Source organism: Rana temporaria, chromosome 11 (assembly GCF_905171775.1).
Source record: "Rana temporaria chromosome 11, aRanTem1.1, whole genome shotgun sequence".
Lineage (NCBI taxonomy): Eukaryota > Metazoa > Chordata > Amphibia > Anura > Ranidae > Rana > Rana temporaria.
In genome coordinates, this window is record NC_053499.1 from 115,541,754 (window position 1) to 115,560,685 (window position 18,932).

At 45.9% G+C, this 18,932-nt stretch overlaps 1 protein-coding gene across 3 annotated transcripts in view; it reads right to left on the bottom strand.

Moving 5' to 3' along the window:
* Positions 1-18,932, bottom strand: part of SLC29A2 (solute carrier family 29 member 2) — an 85,564-nt gene that overhangs the window by 49,423 nt on the left and 17,209 nt on the right. For 2 of the 3 annotated variants that reach the window (XM_040328883.1, XM_040328882.1), the window contains exons 2-3: positions 17,853-17,936; positions 16,590-16,671 (exon numbers count right to left, since the gene is read on the bottom strand). In XM_040328883.1, the coding sequence (XP_040184817.1) occupies positions 16,590-16,671; positions 17,853-17,884 (114 nt within the window). In that variant the 5' untranslated portion in view covers positions 17,885-17,936. Of the gene's footprint in view, positions 1-16,589; positions 16,672-17,852; positions 17,937-18,087; positions 18,257-18,932 lie in introns of those variants that run through there. The other variant, XM_040328881.1, reaches the window with a different exon arrangement.

The window sequence follows — 18,932 nt, forward strand, 5'->3', positions numbered from 1 at the left end:
GTCTGAATGAGGGAGGAAGGAGAGAAAGAAAAAAAAACATGTCTAACGTAAATTTTATTACATATAATGTAAGAGGCCTCTGTTCCCCAGAAAAAAAGACACATGGTCCTAAAAGAAATTGAAAGATATTCTGAAGAAATAGTCTTTTTACAAGAAACACATATAACAGTAGATTCCAGTGTCAGACTCTATTCTCGGGCAGTCCCAACATGGTACTATGGAGACTCCCCACAGAAACGATCTAGGGGGGTCACCATAGGGATAGGGAAAAATATTAGCTTTAAGGTGGAAGAAAGAAGAGTTGACCCAGAGGGTCGTTACCTGTTTTTAAGAGGGCAAGGGAAAAAATACACGCTAGCAAACATATACTGCCCCAATAAACACCCCCAAAAATATCTTAGGGGGATTCTAAATGCACTAATAGATTTTAAACAAGGTTATGCAATTCTAGCAGGTGACTTTAATTTTGCATTAGAACATCAACTTGATAGTACGTCTGGCGCACAGATGCAAGATTCTAAGCAACTGCGATTATTGAAAAAAAAAAATGTTCAACCATCAATTAATAGACCAGTGGAGAATTGCATATCCCAATAAAAGGGACTATACACATCATTCATCTGTGCACGACACGTACTCAAGAGTAGATTATCTAATGGTAGATCACGGTGTATTGGAATATGTAAATAAAACCTCAATAGGTATTATCTCAATCTCTGACCATGCCCCGGTAATAGTTAGAATACGTTTCAATGATATAGAACAAAGAAAAGGGATGTGGAATTTAAACGAAGATCTGATAGACGATATAGAAGTAAGCGACATAGTAAAAAAAGAGATTGAGCAATATTTTTTGACAAATAATACACCGGACGTTAGTTCTGCGACAATATGGGAAGCCCATAAGGTATGCATTAGGGGCAGGGAAAAAAAGGCAAGAGAAGCAAACAGAAAAAATATAATAAGGGAGTTACAAGACCTTGAACAAAAACATAAAAACCAAGGAGAAAGTGAAACATATCAGAAAATAGTCATAAAAAGGGCCCAACTTAGAGACTTGATGGAACTCGAAACCAGAAACATATTCAAGAACGTAGCAAGAGAAAGATACAAATGGGGAAATAAACCGGGGAAATAAACCGGGGAAATATCTTGCTAAATTATCTAAGGAAAAAAAAAACTATATTGAAAAAAAAAAAAAAACAAGTAGGGCAGATAAAATACAAGACCTCTGAAATTGCAGAGGCCTTTCAGACCTTTTATAGCGCATTGTATTCCATCAGAAAGGGAGAAACTCAGGAGCAGAAAGAAACTAGGAAAATAAAAATTAAGGAATACTTAGAGGAAGCTAATTTACCAAAGCTGTCGCAAGATAATGCTGAACCCCTAGAAGACCCAATAACGCAGGGGGAAACCCATAAAGCCATCCAAGAAACATCTGGAGGTAAGAGTCCAGGCCCGGACGGGTTACAGATTAAGTACTATAAAAAATTTAAAGAACTCTTGGTCCCAGAGCTATGCAACTTTCAATAGATTGGGAGAAAAAAAAAAATAAGGAAAGAATCTCTCCTCGCCAATATTTCAATTATTCCTAAAACAGGAAAAGATGCTACTCTTTGTTCCAATTATCGTCCAATAGCATTATTAAATGCTGACATTAAGGTTTATGCAAAAATATTGGCAACGAGGATAAAGGCATTAATGTCGGACTTCATAAACGCAGATCAGACGGGATTCGTAATAGGGAGAGAAGGGAGGGATAATAGTCTAAGAACTCTACTGCTTTTACAGGAGGATGAAAAGAAGAAACCCCCAGTCGCACTCATGTCGATAGATGCTGAAAAAGCTTTTGACAGAGTCGACTGGGGGTTTATGATGGAAACTTTGCGAACTATAGGATTGGGACCTAGATACATGAAATGGGTGGAAAACCTATATAATTACCCGACGGCAAAGGTGAAGGTCAATGGGAGTGTGTCGTCTGAGTTTGAAATGATGAACGGAACCAGACAGGGCTTCCCAATCTCGCCCCTCCTGTATGTAATATCGTTGGAACCATTACTGGCCAGGATACGGAGCAATCCGGGTATAGGGGGGGGTGAGAGTGGGAGAGGAGGAGCACAAGGTTGCGGCGTACGCAGACGACATACTCCTATATGTGACCAAGCCTTGACTCTCTCTTCCCAATGTAATGACAGAAAAAAAAATATGGGGAACTTTCTCGTTTTAAAAACCAATCCTATAAAAATGGTAATCCTGAACTTGGGAATAGATGCAAAAGAAAGACTTACAGAAAGAATTTCCATTTATCTCTGAAAAAAAACACATTAACATACTTCGGAATAAAGATTACACCTAGAGTAGAAAAACTATACGTGGCCAATTATATCCCATTAGTCAATGAAATAAAACAAGATCTGAAAAATCTAGCAAAGAGACCGATCTCCTGGGTAGGTAGGATGAATGAATTTAAAAAAGGGATTTTTGTACTCACCGTAAAATCCATTTCTCTGAGTTCATAGACGGACACAGCATCCTTTGACCTTAGGGGTTATGTTCTTCCTACCAGGAGATTTTTAGGCAGAATTCTTACAGCACTTAAGGTGTTAAAACTTTCCTTCATGCCGCTCCTCCCAGGGGGCGTGGCTCCCCCAGGCATAACCCACACCCTGCTCCAGCAGCTTCAGTTCGTAACAAGCAGTACAAACCAAGGAGGGGTGGGTGCTGTGTCCGTCTATGAACTCAGAGAAATGGATTTTACGGCGAGTACAAAAATCCCTTTTTCTCTTTCGTTCATAGACGGACACAGCATCCTTTGACCTTAGGGACGTCCCCAAGCAGTGTCAAAAAAACGAGGGGTGGGAAAAATAACACAGCAAACAACAGGTTACACCCCAAACAAAACCGGAGTTACTCAACGGAGGAACTCCAACCTTAAACTGCCGCCTGTAACACCCTGCGGCCGAATGAGGCATCAGAAGATGCACTCACATCCACCTTATAAAACTTTGAAAAAGTGTGGACCGACGACCAGGTCGCAGCCTTACACACCTGTAACACAGAGGCTTGGTGTCGGAAAGCCCAGGAGGCTCCAATCGCCCTGGTCGAATGCGCCGTGACCCGAAAGGGAGGCGCCCGCCCCTTCAGGGCGTAGGCCTGAAGCACAACCTGTCGGATCCACCTGGAAATGGTGGCCGACGAGACTGCCAGGCCCTTACTGGGACCGGACACAGACACGAACAGCGAGTCCGACTTCCGGAACGGAGCTGTCGCCGACAAGTAAACTCGAAGGGCCCGAACCACATCCAGAGAATGTAAAACGGCTTCCTTCGGGTTCTTCGGCTGAGGACATAATGATGGAACAACAATGTCCTCGTTAATGTGAAAGGCCGAAACGACCTTCGGAAGAAAAGAAGGTCGCGGGCGCAGCACCGCCTTATCCTGATGGATGACCAAGTAGGGGGCCTTGCAAGACAAGGCCGCCAGTTCAGACACTCGTCTGATAGAGGCAATAGCTACCAGAAAGACCACCTTCTGCGACAAAGTCAGCAAGGGGATCTCCCGAATGTCCTCAAAGGGGGCACGCTGAAGCGCCGAGAGGACCAAGTTCAAGTCCCAAGAAGGTAGCGGAGGGCGCACCGGGGGGGCCACATGCCGGACCCCCTGCACGAACGTGCGAACCAAAGAGTGCGCTGCCACGGGACGCTGAAAATAAACAGCCAGAGCAGAAATCTGACTCTTGATCGTGCTCAAGGCAAGAGCCTGGTCCACTCCCCGCTGTAGGAACAGCAGGATCCGGGACACCACGTAAGTACGGGGGTGCCACTTCATCTCCTCACACATAGAGATGTATGCTTTCCATGTACGATGATAAATTTTTCGAGAAGTGGACTTCCGTGCACGCATCATGGTAGAGATTACCGGGCCCGACAGGCCCCGGTCCTTCAGTACCTGGTTCTCAACAGCCACGCCGTTAAAGCCAGTGACCGTAAAGCAGGATGGAAGATCGGGCCCTGAGACAGGAGATCTTCCCTCAGAGGCAGGCGCCAGGGGGCGTCTGCTACCAGACGTACCAGGTTCGCGTACCAAGAGCGACGCGGCCAATCTAGGGCGATCAGGATCGTTGGAATCCCTTCGGCTTCCACCCTGCGCAGCAGGCGGGGTAGGAGCCTTAGAGGAGGGAAGGCGTAAATCAGGTGATATTGACCCCAGGGAGCCACTAACGCGTCTGACGCGTCTGCCCACGGGTCCCTTGACCTGGCCACAAACCGTGGTACCTTCCGATTGAGACGGGACGCCAGAAGGTCCACGTCTGGAGTGCACCATTTTTGGCACAGGATCTGAAAAACCTCCGGGTGGAGAGACCACTCCCCTTGATCCAGAGTCGTGCGACTTGGAATGTATACCGCTGACAGGGCCGGAACGGACCTTTCGGCCCACCAAAGTATGTGAGCGACCTCCGTCGCCGCGGCCGAGCTCCTTGTGCCGCCCTGATGATTGACGTACGCCACGGCCGTGGCGTTGTCGGACTGGATCCTGACAGGACGGCCCTGCAGCTCCAGGGACCACCTGACAAGGCACAGCTTGATCGCTCGGAGCTCCAGGATATTGATCGGCAGGCGGGACTCCTCCGACACGTGATGGACACGTCCTCCTCTAACTCTGAGCTTGAAGAAGCTCTCAGGAGAAGGTCGTCCAGGTATCCCACGATAGCGATCCCTCGCTGCCTTAGCAAGGCCAGGATCGGGGCGAGCACCTTGGTGAACACCCGTGGTGCCGACGCCAGCCCGAACGGGAGGGCCACGAATTGATAGTGGTCCTCCCCGATCGCAAAACGCAGATACCTTTGGTGGCTTGTGCAAACGGGGACATGCAGGTATGCGTCCATGATGTCCAAGGACGCCATGAAGTCCCCCTGGTGGAGGGCCGTTATGATAGAACGGACCGACTCCATCCTGAATCGCTGCACCTTGACAAAGGAGTTGAGGGCCTTTAGGTCCAGGACAGGGCGAACCCCTCCCTTCTTGGGAACCACGAACAGATTGGAGTAGAACCCCCGAAACCGTTCCAGCGAGGGAACCGGCACAACCACCCCTCTGTCCAGAAGATCCTGGACAGCCCCGGACAGGGCTAGCCGACGATCCGGAGGAAGCTGGAGGTTGGATGGAAAAAATCTGTTTGGGGGACAAGAGAGGAACTCTATCTTGTACCCCGAGGCGACCACCTCGCAAACCCAACGGTCGGTCAGAAGAGAGTTCCACCGATCCGCGAAGTCGTGAAGCCGTCCCCCCACCCGAGACCCGGGCGGGGGCAGACCTTCATGCGGAAGCAGGCTTGTCCGCAGGCTTGTTTGGTTTGTTAAACCAGGGGGCGCTTACGCCCGGCAGCAGGGGCTTTTGCCCCTTGCGGACCTTTTCCAGCCGCTCTGGGCGCACGAAAAAAAACGCTTAGGGGTAGTAAAAGTAGGACCTTGCTTGCGGCGAGGTTCCTTACCCTTCCCTGACTGAGGGAGCAAGGTGCTCTTACCTCCAGTGGCATCCTTAATGATGTCATCCAGGGATGCCCCAAAGAGCCGTCCGCCCTTAAAGGGCAAATCCACCAAGGCCTTTTTCGAGGACTGGTCAGCCGACCAGCACTTCAGCCATATAAGGCGGCGCAGAACCACTGCGTAGACAGAAGCCCTGGAAAGCAAAGGAATCGAATCCATAGCCGCCTCACAGAGAAACTTCTGACCCTGAATCAACTGCTCAGCCAGGTCCCTAGAGGACTCGGAAGCACCCTGGACCTCCAGGTCCTGCAGCAGGAGCTTCGCCCTTTCAGTTAGCGTCTGAGCAACCAGGGCTCCGGCCAGAGCCGGCCTTACCGCCGAACCCACCACCGAGAACAGGGAGCGGGCCACGGCCTCCACTCTCCTATCAGCGGGGTCCTTGAAAGCAGGAGCCCCCTCCACAGGCAACGTAGTAGCCTTACTCAGTCTGGACACAGGAGGGTCCACCGATGGAGGAGTGACCCACTTTTTTAAAAAGTCCTCCTCCAGGGGGTAACGGGTAGCAAAGCTTTTAGGAACAGTAAAAGCCTTTTGCGGTGTATCCCATTCCTTATACAACAAATTGTCCAAATAAGGAACACAAGGGAATACCTTAGCGGTACGCGGTGGTTTGCGGAATCCAAAAGGGACTGACACCGCTGGTGTCTCCGCCACATCCTCTAAATGAAGAGTCTCACGTACCGCAGTTATAAGAGCTCCAACAAATTCCTTATCAGCAGACTCCGCAGCAGAGTCATCCTCGCTGTCCATGTGGGTTAAGCCCGCATCCTCTGACATGACAGAACCAGAAGCAGCAACAGCGTTGTCAGATTCTGCGTCAGAGATATCCCCAGAAACAGCCTCTGGGGGGGGGGGGCGCTTTTTACCCCCCAACCGAACACTGGCAGCTTCAAACCTGGTGAGAAAAGACTCCAGGACAGCCGACACCGATTCAACAGATGTGGCAGGGGAAGGGGCGCTAAGGGTTAATTCCGGCATTGTGAGGAATGAGGGGCCTGATTCAGACTCCATATTGCAGCTGCCGTGTCACCCCCACTGCCAATGGCAGGAAAAAAGTCCCCCACAGGTCACCTCCCGGCCGCTAGAGCACAGTCTGGGGCCCCCTGAGACTCACCACCCCCCTGGTACAGCGCGGTCTGTGAAGGACAAGTGTGTGCTGAGGAGAAGCTGCAGCGCTGCGTCTGTCCCCTCAGATGATTCGTGGTCTTTTTTCCCCGCCGAAACGGCCACTAGAGGCCGAACTAGTGCTGAAAACGGCGCCGGCCACAAGAAAATGGCCGCCGAATACAAGCGCGGCTCCGGCAAAATGGCCGTCGTTGCGCAGTTTTAAAAAGACAGTGTACCCAAAAATGACAGTACACCAAAACAGCACACAGCACACACAAAAATGCCCAGAATGTCCACCACAGTCCCCTGCAGTGACACAGAACAGCCCCAGCCATACCCGAGTGAAAAAATGAGCCCCAGAGAAAAAAAACCCCTGCACAGCCGTCACCCAAAGGGGGAAGGAGGGAGAGGAATAAGGGAGAGAGGAAAGCAGGGGAAAACTCTGTCGACCTCCCAAGGGAAAACATTCCAGCCAGACCACTTACCTGAGTAAGGGGCCACTACTTACCTGTCCTGCGACTACCCGGCTGGAGGTATCCCAGACAGAACCAACGTCCGCGAACGGCATGGTTGTCAGCCAGACACACTGTGACAAGGCCATAGAGACCGGTCATATGTGTGCCCTAGAACCGAAGTTCCCCGGCCACCCCTGGAGCAATGGGGCCTGTCGTGGACGTCCCAAAGCGTAGCTGAGGGCCGGCACACGCTCGAAGGCCGAACCTGGGGGGACTACAAGGGTCGAGGACCCAGCCTGTCACCCAGTCGGCTGTTGATAGAAGAATCGCAGGATTCAAAAATAAAAATAAAATAAAAAAGCGAGGAAAAAACTTGCAAAATGCAAAAAAATTTGCAAGAAAAAACTCCAGAGTCCAGGACTCCAGAGAGAGCCTGACTCTCCTGACGGTTAGGCAGAAACAAACTGAAGCTGCTGGAGCAGGGTGTGGGTTATGCCTGGGGGAGCCACGCCCCCTGGGAGGAGCGGCATGAAGGAAAGTTTTAACACCTTAAGTGCTGTAAGAATTCTGCCTAAAAATCTCCTGGTAGGAAGAACATAACCCCTAAGGTCAAAGGATGCTGTGTCCGTCTATGAACGAAAGAGAAATGATGATTTTACGGAAAATAAATTTACAAGTACCAAATGCTCCCTATAATAATTCCACAAAGCTTTTTCAAGATAATAAAAATTATAATCTTTAAATATATTTGGCAGGGTAAAAAGGCCAGAGTAAACTATACTATTCTAAGTCGTAAAAAAAAAACTGGGGGGTTGGCGCTCCCAGACATAAAAAGATATTACCAGGCCGTAATTTTAGCAAGGTTAGCTGAATGGACAAACACATACACTAAAAAGAAGTGGGCACAGATGGAAGACACAAAAAGTTCGACACAATTAAATAAGAATGTCTGAATTCCACCTAAATTTAGAAAAATGGGCACGGACACACACAGCATAACGAAGAATGTATTTAAAATATGGGACACACTATATAGGCGGGAAAAGTGGGAATATAACTCCCCATTAATCCCATTAGCAGGCACACAATTTTTTTTCCACCAGGCAACAAGACACGAATGGGAAAGTATTTGGGTACTAAAAGATATGGGGAAGTGGTTACACAAGGGAAAATAAGGTCAAGAAACGATCTTCAAACACAGGAAGGGGTTCAACATTTTAGTGATTGGGAATACTTTCAATTAAAACATTTTGTGAGCACCTTACCACAGCCGATAAGAGATGATAAAACATTAAACTCAATAGAAAAATTATGCTCCATCGGAAAACCATTAAAACATGGAATTGCGTTACTATATGGGATATTAACAGACTTCGAGACGCAGGGAACACTGGCATGCGTAGAAAAATAGGGACAAGACATTGGGAAAAACCTAGAGGACTCACAAATGATAGGTGCAGTGTTCAACTATGCTACTGACAATTGAGACAAATTTTAAATGTATGGTTCGCTGGCATCTGACCCCGGAGAGAATGAATAAAATTCACCCAAATAACTCTGCGCTGTGCTGGAGGGATTGTAATCAAGTAGGAACCACAGTGCATGTTTGGTGGGACTGCCCGAGAATACAAGAGTACTGGAACGAAGTCCTAGAATATATAGAAGTTACAAGTGAAAAGATCCTACGAAATCCCTTGACCTGTTTGTGCCACGGAACGGATAGGTAAAAAAAAAAAAACAGTACGGATCGACTTTGGTTCCGGTGTTGCTGAATGCAGCAAAGTGCTTAATCCCAAAAAACTGGCTACACCCACAGAGGCCATCCATAAAAGAATGGATACACCGAGTTGATTATATATCAGAAATGGAATATCTGGGACAAGGAGAAATGAGAGGTGAGACTAGAAGCAGAACAGTCTGGGAGAAATGGAAAGCTTTCAAAAACATCAGAAAAATTCACACAGGCAATGATAGAAATAGACAGGTGAGACCTAGGTATAAACAGAGAAATTAAACCTAAACAGTGACTGACAGAACCGAAGGGAGGTGGGGGGTTAGGACTTGGGGGGAATAAAAGACGAAAGAAGAGTAGTAACTCAGGGGTGGGATTCTCTCTATGTAACGAGGGTCATAACTAATAATGTTCATTCAAAAGTGATTTTTCTTGGTATATAGCTGAAAGAAAAAAATAAAAATAAAAATAATAATAAAAGAAAAAAAAAAAAAAAGTGGTAAATAAATTGATAAACCACATGTGATGCGAGACCACAGAGGAGACGTGAAGGGCGGAGTTACCGTAAAAATGTCTCGCTGTCCTGCTTCCTGGTTGAGTCTGATGTGAAAAAAAAAAAAAAAAAAAGGAGAAGTCCAGCCTGAGCTCGTTAGAGGGGGGTGGGGGGCGCAGAGCTGAGAGAACCGAGCCATTGGCAGTGTTCGACGGCTCGGTTCTCAGTGCAGAGGCAGCAGGGGACAGATGCAGAATTCACTGATGCTGCATCCTCCTAGGTAAGTATGGGTTAAAAAAAAACCACACACAACCCATACTTCTCTTTTAAGGTTTTGAGGCAGATGTTTGGTTACACTCGACCCTTCAGTTTCCCCCACATATTTTCTATGGGATTAAAGGGGTTGTAAAGCCTTGTGTTTTTCATCCCATGCACTTGCATTCATTGCACTCTCCAGCCCCCCCCCCCCCCCGCCCCTCGTTTTACTTACATGAGCCCCGAATCTCCATGGGCGCGATCCAGCGTTGTGTTCCACAGGCTCTTCATTGGATGATTGATAGCAGCGCAGCTATTGGCACCCGCTGCGGTCAATCAAATCAATGTTGCGAATCCCCGGCCCGAGTGATACACTCGGCGGCTATGGCCACCGACTATCACACGGGAGCACGCCAGCAAGCTAACCCCCTTGGGAGGAAGCTTCCCTGAGGGGGGTTAGCTCTTGCGTGGAGGAGCCAAGACAGCTGCCGAGGGACCCCAGAAGACGAGGATCGGGGCCACTCTGTGCAAAACGAACTGCACAGTGGAGGCAAGTATGATATGTTTTTTTTTATATAAACAAATGAACCCATACAACCCCTTTAAGGTCTGGAGACTGGATAGGCCACTCCAGGACCTTAATGTTATTCTTCTTGAGCCACTCCTTTGGTGCCTTGGGCCATGTATTTTGGATCATTGTCATTCTGGAATATCCATCCACGACCCATTTTCAATGCCCTGGCTGAGGGAAGGAGGTTTTCACGGAGAGTTGAGTCAATGTGAAAAAGCTTGCTTTTTGTTTCGTCTGACCACAACACTTTCACCCAGTTCTTCTCTGAATTATTCAGATGTTCATTAGCAAACTTCAGACAGGCCTGTACATGTGCTTTCTTGAGCAGGGGGACCTTGCGGGCGCTGCAGGATTTTAGTCCTTCGCGGCGTAGTGTGTTACCGATAGTTTTCTTGGTGACTATGGTCCCAGCTGCCTTGAGATCTTTGAGAAGATTCTCCTGTGTAGTTCTGGGCTGACTCCTCACAGTTGCCATGAACATGAAGTGAGATCTTGCATGGAGCCCCAGACCGAGGGAAATTGAGTTATTTTGCATTTCTTCCATTTGCGAATAATCGCACCAACTGTTGTCACCCTCTTACCAAGCTGCTTGGCGATGGTCTTGTAGCCCATTCAAGCCTTGTGTAGGTCTACAATATTGTCCCTGACATCCTTGGACAGCTCTTTGATCTTGGTCATGCTGGAGAGATTTAAATCTGATTGATGCTTCTGTGGATAGGTGTCTTTTATACAGGTAACAAGCTGAGATTAGGAGCACTTTAAGCCTAGGTTCACATTGCTGTAGGTTAGACTTCAACCCGACGATGCAGTCTGACTTCGGGGGCGAATTGACAGACATCTGCGGGTTCCTTCACAGTTGTCTATACAAATCACCCCCCGAAGTAGCCAATAGTAGTACAAGAACTACTTTTGGGAATCAATGCTGCGCCGACTTTGCGGACGGCACCATTGCTGGCAATAGCTGCTGATTTTAAGGGCCCTTTCACACGGAGCGGATCAGTAATGATCCGCTCCGTGTGTCCGCAAAAGCTCAGCGGGGATCCTCCGTCAAATCCCCGCTGAGCTGGCAGCTGACAGGGTAGGGACCGCCCTGTGTTTCCTCCGCTCTCCCCTATGGGGGATCGGACGAACACGGACCGTATGTCCGTGTTCATCCGATCCGGCAGACGGAAGAAAAATTGGATTTCTTCCGTCCGCAAATGCAGATCTTTGTGGAGGCGGACAAATTACGGGTGTCAGCGGATGTTCATCCGCTGACACCCGTAATCACATAGGGACCCATGTATGTCCCGTTTTCATCCGCACGGATGAAAATGCGGACATACGGTCCGTACGTGTGAAAGGGCCCTTATCCTAATCTCAGATCATTACCTATATAGAAGACACCTGGGTGTATAACTTTTTTAAATGTGTTTTTCTGGATATTTTTGTTGCTATTCTGTCTCTCTTGTCACGTACACACAATCGTTTTTTCGCATGAAAAAAAAAAAAAAGTTTTTCAACTTCATCATTAAAAACGATGTTGCCCACACACCATCGTTTTTGAAAAATGATGAACAAAGCACGGTGACGTACAACACGTTAAACGGAACTCTAAGGGGGAGGTTCTATTTGCCTTTGGGCTGCTTTTAGCTGATTCCTTGTTAGGAAAAGACGATTCGCGCTTTTTTGTCTGTTACAGCGTGATGAATGTGCTTACTCCATTATGAATGGAAGTTTTACCAGAACGAGCGCTCCCGTCTCATAACTTCCTTCCGAGCATGTGCGGGTTTAAAACGTGGTTTTAGCCCACACACGATCTTTTTTTACAACCCGAAAAACAAAATTTTTTAAAAACGACGTGAAGAAATGCAGCATGTCCGAATTTTTTTTTGTCGTTTTTCAGAAGCCGAAAAACGATGTGAAGCCCACACATGATCATTTTAAATGACGTTTTTAAAAACGTCGTATTTTTTCATGCCGAAAAATCATCGTGTGTACGCGGCATCACTGTTAAAATAAACCTACCATTAAAATTATAGACTGGTCATTTGTCAGTGGGCAAACGTACAAAATCAGCAGGGGATCAAATACCGGTACTTTTTTCATAATTATGTATGTATGTATGTATGTATGTATGTATGTATGTATGTATGTATGTATGTATGTATGTATATATATATATATATATACACACACACACATACACACAGTAGCTCACAAAAGTGAGTACACCCCTCACATTCTTGAAAATAATTATATATTTTCATGTGACAACACTGAAGAAATTACACGGTGCTACAATGTAAAGTAGTGAGTGTACAGCTTGTATAACAGTGTACATTTGCTGTCCCCTCAAAATAACTCAACACACAGCCATTAATGTCTAAACCACTGTCAACAAAAGTGAGCACACCCCCCTAAGTTAAAATGTTAAAATTGGGCCCAAAGTGTCAATATTGTGTGTGGCCACCATTTTTTTTTTTCAGCGCTGTCTTAACCCTTTTGGGCTCTATGGAGTTCACCAGAGCTTCACAGGTTGCCACTGGAGTCCTCTTCCACTTCTCCATGACGACGACATCACAGAGCTGGTGGGTGATAAGAGACCCTGCGCTCCTCCACCTTCTGTTTGAGGATGCCACACAGATGCTTAATAGGGTTCAGGTCTGGAGACATGCTTGGCCAGTCAATCACCTTCTGGACATGCTTTGCCAGATACCCTCAGCTTCTTTAGCAAGGCAAATGGTCATCTTGGAGGTGTGATTGGGGCAGTTATGTTGAAATACTGCCATGCGGCCCAGTCTCCGAAGGGAGGGGGATCATGCTCTGCTTCAGTATGTCACAGTACATGTTGGTATTCATGGTTCCCTCAATGAACTGTAGCTCCCCAGTGCCGGCAGCACTCATGCAGCCCCAGAAAATGACACTCCCACCACCATGCTTGACTGTAGGCAAGACACACTTGTCTTTGTACTCCTCACCTGGTTGTCACCACACACACACACACAAACACTTGACACCAACGGAACCAAAAAGGTTTATCTTGGTCTCCTCAGACCACAAGACACGGTTCCAGTAATCCATGTCCTGAGTTTGCTTGTCTTCAGCAAAACGTTTGCGGGCTTTCTTGTGCGTCATCTTAAGAAGAGGCTTCCTTCAGGGATGACAGCCATACAGACCAATTTGATGCAGGGTGTGGCGTATGGTCTGAGCACTGACAGGCTGACCCCCCCCCCCCCTCAACCTCTGCAGCAATGCTGGCAGCACTCATATGTCTATTTCCCAAAGACAATCTCTGGATATGATGCTGAGCACATGCTCTTAACTTCTTTAGTAAACCATGATGAGGTCTGTTCCGAGTGGAACCTGTCCTGTTAAACTGCTGTATGATCTTGGCCACCATGCTGCAGCTCAGGGTCTTGGCAATCTTCTTATATACTAGGCGATCTTTATGTAGAGCAACAATTATTTTTTTCAGATTCTCAGAGAGTTCTTTGCCATGAGGTGCCATGTTGAACTTCCAGTGACCAGTATGAGAGAATGAAAACACCAGATTTAACACACATGCTCCCCATTCACACCTGAGATCTTGTAACACTAACGAGTCGCATGACACCAGGGAGGGAAAATTACTAAATTTACAGTTATACAAGCTGTACACTCACTACATTGTAGCAAAGTGTAATTTCTTCAGTGTTGTCACATGAAAAGATAGAATAAAATATTTACAAAAATGTGTGAAATGCTGCATTTCCCTGTGTAAGCTGCTGCTACTGCAGTAATAGCAGCAGCCTGGTGAGTAGTTGCCCTTCTGCAATGTAACCACACCATGTTGTTTACTCAGCACTGCCACCATTCATAAAAAGTTATTTTTTCTTTTCAGTGAAAGAAAGGTGTTCCCCGATTGGATGAGGTGTAAATTCTGATGTCACCACCCTGCCTGTGTCAAAAACAATGTTATTTACTGTCACAGTTGTCAATAGAGGCACTGAATATACAAACCGATCTGTGGAGTTGGCGTCATTAACTTTCTATTGACACCTGAAGCAGTTCGCATTGATCAGTGTGGACTGCCTGCGAGTTCTATACAATGCGAGAATCGTGCTGGTTCCCGCATTGCACTGGTGTGAACCAGCTTAAATTGCTTCTAAACCCAAGAACAAAAATGTAACACATTGCAGCATGTCAGTCCTCAGATGTGATGGTTGCATTCTGTGTTTCAGGTTTATTTTCCTTTTCACTCACTGATCCTGTCAGTAACACACTTGCTGTCCTAGTATGACAACACACCCACTGAACTGGATCTATGGAGGAGCAGTGGGGGAAAGTATTCTGCTAAAAGGAGGTGGACTGGGCAGGGCTGAGAATGCCGTTTTGGATATTAGTGCAGAACAGTTTACAGAAAGTTACAAGCTCATTTTTATGTACTTGCAGCATTTTACAGACACTATATGGGGAAGTGTGCATGTACTGGCGATATGCACCAAATCCTTATTTATTTTTTTCAAATCTTAAGTGGCAAACACAAGGCTCGCGGGCCAAATCGGGCCCGCCCGGTTACATAATGTGGCCCGCGCAGGATCCACTGGCCGCCACCACCTGTTTTTCCCACTGCCTGTCTCCCAGCCAAGATTAAACATCCCCTCTCCTTAGTCTGTGTGAGCGCATGCGCGGCCGGCCGTCTCCCAGGGAACTAGAGTAAACATTTCCTGCTCTTTCGGTCAGTCCATCCAGCAGTGCCAGTGCGCTAAGTGCATCTGTGGTCGGGCTGGGCATAGCTGTTAGCGGCTGAGGTTCCTGTCAGCTTGAACGGAATTTTTTTTCTTTACCATCCAGTGGGCTGCATCCTGTGGGCAGGTTTTTAAAGGACTTGCTATACGGGGAAGTACCAGAGTTGGGCAAGGTAGAAAGGTAGGAGAGAGTACAGATGTAAGGACGGTTTTTTGGGGGTGGGGCTGGATGAGAGCCGTGGAGGCTAATGTGCGGGTGAGAGTGGTGGGTGCAGAGATCGGAACCTAGGAGGTGTGAGAATGACATGTTGCATGTATGCACGTACGTAACGCACTCCTGAACCGTCACTCTGTACATAGCGCATTTCTGAACTCTTCACTCTGTACATAGCGTACTCTTAATTTCTGATGGTGTTTGGTCTGAGCAGTCGCCAATACAGTTTCTTGCAGATGATACCAGCGTTGTGACCCTCCTTTTTGGAGTTGCATCATCTGTTACAGGAGTGTAAGTGGTCTCGGTGCTGGCCTGCACCTGCCCAGCACTGCAACATTAAAGAGTAGATACATAGCCCTACAGATACAACCAGCCCTTTCATACCATACATACTGCTAATGCGGTCCCCGATGGATTTGAGTTCAACACCCCTGGGTGTAGGCTTATTTATAAACTTACATGTTACAGGTGGGTAAGGGCAATTCCACAGCCTGGCTTCCTCTATGACTATGTCAAATCTGGTTATTTGTTTTTTATTTTTGAAGTAAAGTTTTTAAAAAAATCCACCCTCTTCATACAGTACTGCTTCAGCCTGAAAGAGTGGATGTCCTTAAACCTAGCCTAAAAAACAAAGTAAATACAAAAATCACACATTGTACTTTATTGGTACAAGTGGACTTAGGCAGCATTCACCCTACCAGTTAAAAAACAAAACCACCCAGTTCCTTCCGTGCCGCGGTCACGTAGCACAGAGAGGAATGCCTTACTAACAAAACAGTAGACCTTTATACCACCACTGTTTACTGTACAACTATCTCAAACTACTTCATTGCAGTTCCAATAATGCTCATAACAATAAGGGCTCTTTCACACGTCCGTTCAGTTTTTCAGATCAGTTTTTTTTTCATCAGTTGATCCGTTTTTCGTCAGTTTTCCGTCAGTTTTTCCATCCGTTTTTCCATCCGTTTTTCCATCCGTTTTTCCATCCGTTTTTCCATCCGTTTTTTTTTGGGGGGCTTTTTACATAGAAAAACGGATGTTAGCGGAACGGATGATAAACGGATCATCCGTTTTTCGTCCGTTCCGTTTTTTAGACGGAAGAAAAATAGGGTTTTCTTCCGTCCAAAAAAACGGAACTGAACGCAGACGGATGCTAACGGACGTTAGCGGATGCTCATCCGCTAACGGACGCTAGCCCATAGGGAAGCATTGCGGTCCGTTAACGGACGTCCAAAAAACGGACGAACGGAACGGACGTGTGAAAGAGCCCTTAGTTAAGAGCATTTATAGTATCTGCAGAGGCAAGCATTCTCACTCCTGGCAAAGCAGGAGAGCTGTCAAAGTGGTCAGCAGTGGCTGGAAATCGGATTAAACTAAAATGTATTTTTAAGTTCAAACCTTAAAATATATTAGTTTACATTACACAGAGATAACCCAATACTGGCATATTTAATTCATTTAGCAGTGTCTAATTTTGTAAACATGATAAACACAAGTAAACTCACTGGAATAGCTGTAATAAAGAAGTTCCATGGCAACAGAGTTCCAAGCCCCAGGATAAAGCAAATAATCCTGACTGAGTAGGCCCTGTGTAGGAAAAAAATTAATGAACTATTAACCATTTGTGTGAGATATTTAGGAGTTAAGATAAATAGGGAAAAGTAAAAAATCTGTAAATAATTCAACCATTTACATGTGAGATCTTTAGAAGGCAAGAAGTGGGGAAAAAAAAGTGAAGCATGTCAGGGATTGAAACTAGATTGCCAGGTATGCTTTAAGTGGTTTAATTCACATGGTTAAAACTGACTGACTATCCTAGGGACAGCCTAAGCATGCTCTCAATAACATACAATGCAGGAAGGTCATCTTCTAAACCTTTAACCCTTTGTTGGGACAGAGTGTTCACATGTAATTAACAATTGATACTCAAGATCTGTCTGCACAATACACACACAGGAGTTAATCAATAAGGCTGGCCATACAGTATACCATTTTTATTTCGAGGAGGTCAAACCTAAACAAACACTTTCAATTTGTATCTAATCAGGCAGCCCCTTGCACTACAGAGTTGAAGATAAATCTAAAAGGAAATTGGGTAAAAAAATTGTATAATGTATGGCCAATTTATGAATAGTAAAACTGAACCGTGCTGAAACTTCCAGTAGAGGACATCTAAAAATAGCACGCTGCAATTTTTTCTGCGATGATACTAAATACCGTAAATACATGTAACCAATACTGTATAAAGTAGGTGTTATCCCAATCTCATGCAAAAGTGAAAACACCTTGGGTGACCAAATAAATACACCCCATGAACTGAATGGGTTACATTTCCCTAGATCTAAATTAGTCTACACCCAACCAATGCCAAGTCATAGAATATTTAAATACAGAATAGATTGCTTCCGGGCTGAGTGTTCCCATCAAAACACAGCAGTAATGCAACACTTCCCGTTCAATGGAACACGGTGACATAAGGGGTTACTGACGTCCAGCTCAGGCTGATTGATGTTCGCAGCACCAATGTAATTGAAGGTGAAAGAAAAGGAATGACAAGGAGGAACTGGTTTATCCAGTTACTTGTCCTACAGTAACACAAGCAAGCCATGCAAATCAGACAGACACAACTAGAATGCAATATGGAATGGGACACAGTCAAGGAGGAAAAGAGACTTATAAGAGGGACGGTTATTTAAAGACAACACAGAATACAGGAAAAGCAAAGAAGAAACAGAAGCAGCAAAATAGTTCAGGCTACAGTCACTTACTTGTCCTGTGGCTCATCTTTTTGAGACATCATGCAATTTCTGTTCCCTGGATGCTGGAGGGTCTTGCCTATTAAGCTGGAAAGGCTGTCAGTAGAGGAGGAGAAAAGATCATGACGTGGATATTTCATAAACCCTGGAAGCGAGAATAATAGGCCTAGCTGTTTTCAGCTCCTCCCTGTGTGCTTGCCTAAATATTCCTCACAGTGTGGCCAGCCTCCCCTCCTCGCTTACAAACCTGCCAGTTCCTCCTCTGCTACACATTTCTTCACTGTCCGTGCTGCCATAATCCCGTTTTGTATTTCCCTTATCAAGGATTCCCATTTCATTTAAAATCTTCCCTTTTTTAGCCTACTGTTCCTCTCTCCTCACACACTCATTCTTCTAACAAAAAAGTGGATAGCTTTTTGTTAACTCCCAACCCCCTACCTAAATTCTCTCCGGTGTCAACCTGGCCCATCCCCTTCTCCAATACACATCTGTCCACTAACACTAACACACACACACACACACTAACTGGCTTTGAGTGTCCTGTAATTTTAATGACAAAAGAGTTCAGTACAGTTGGAAAATGGCTAGTATTTCTCAGATGCACAGGAATAGAGAGGGAAATAATATCTGCTAATCCATACAAAGTGTGAAAAGCACACATGTAAAATATCCATATCCTTTCAACATATTTCACATAATACAGGGAATTCTACTGGTTTTGTGATCACCTTAACAAATTCATTTTAACAGTTTAACTGGCAAACAAGCAAGCTCTGTTACTGTAAAAGTTGATTAGTAAATTACATTTTCTTGTTGTTCCCTGCAAACCACAGCTATGCACATTTCTGAGGACAAAAAGAAAAACCTCTTTCTTGGTTAAACTAACAATAATTTCACCCTTCCTAATTCAATTTCATAGATTTAATGCAACATATATTTATACAGCAGTGAATGAGAAATGCTCAACAAATTGAATTAGTCACTGTACTTTGAGGCTGGGTTCACACTGCAGTACGGAGCGACTCACAGCAGGGGTCCAGTGCGCCCCTGGTTACCGCTTAAAGCGGGGGTTCTCCCTAAAAATATTTTTTT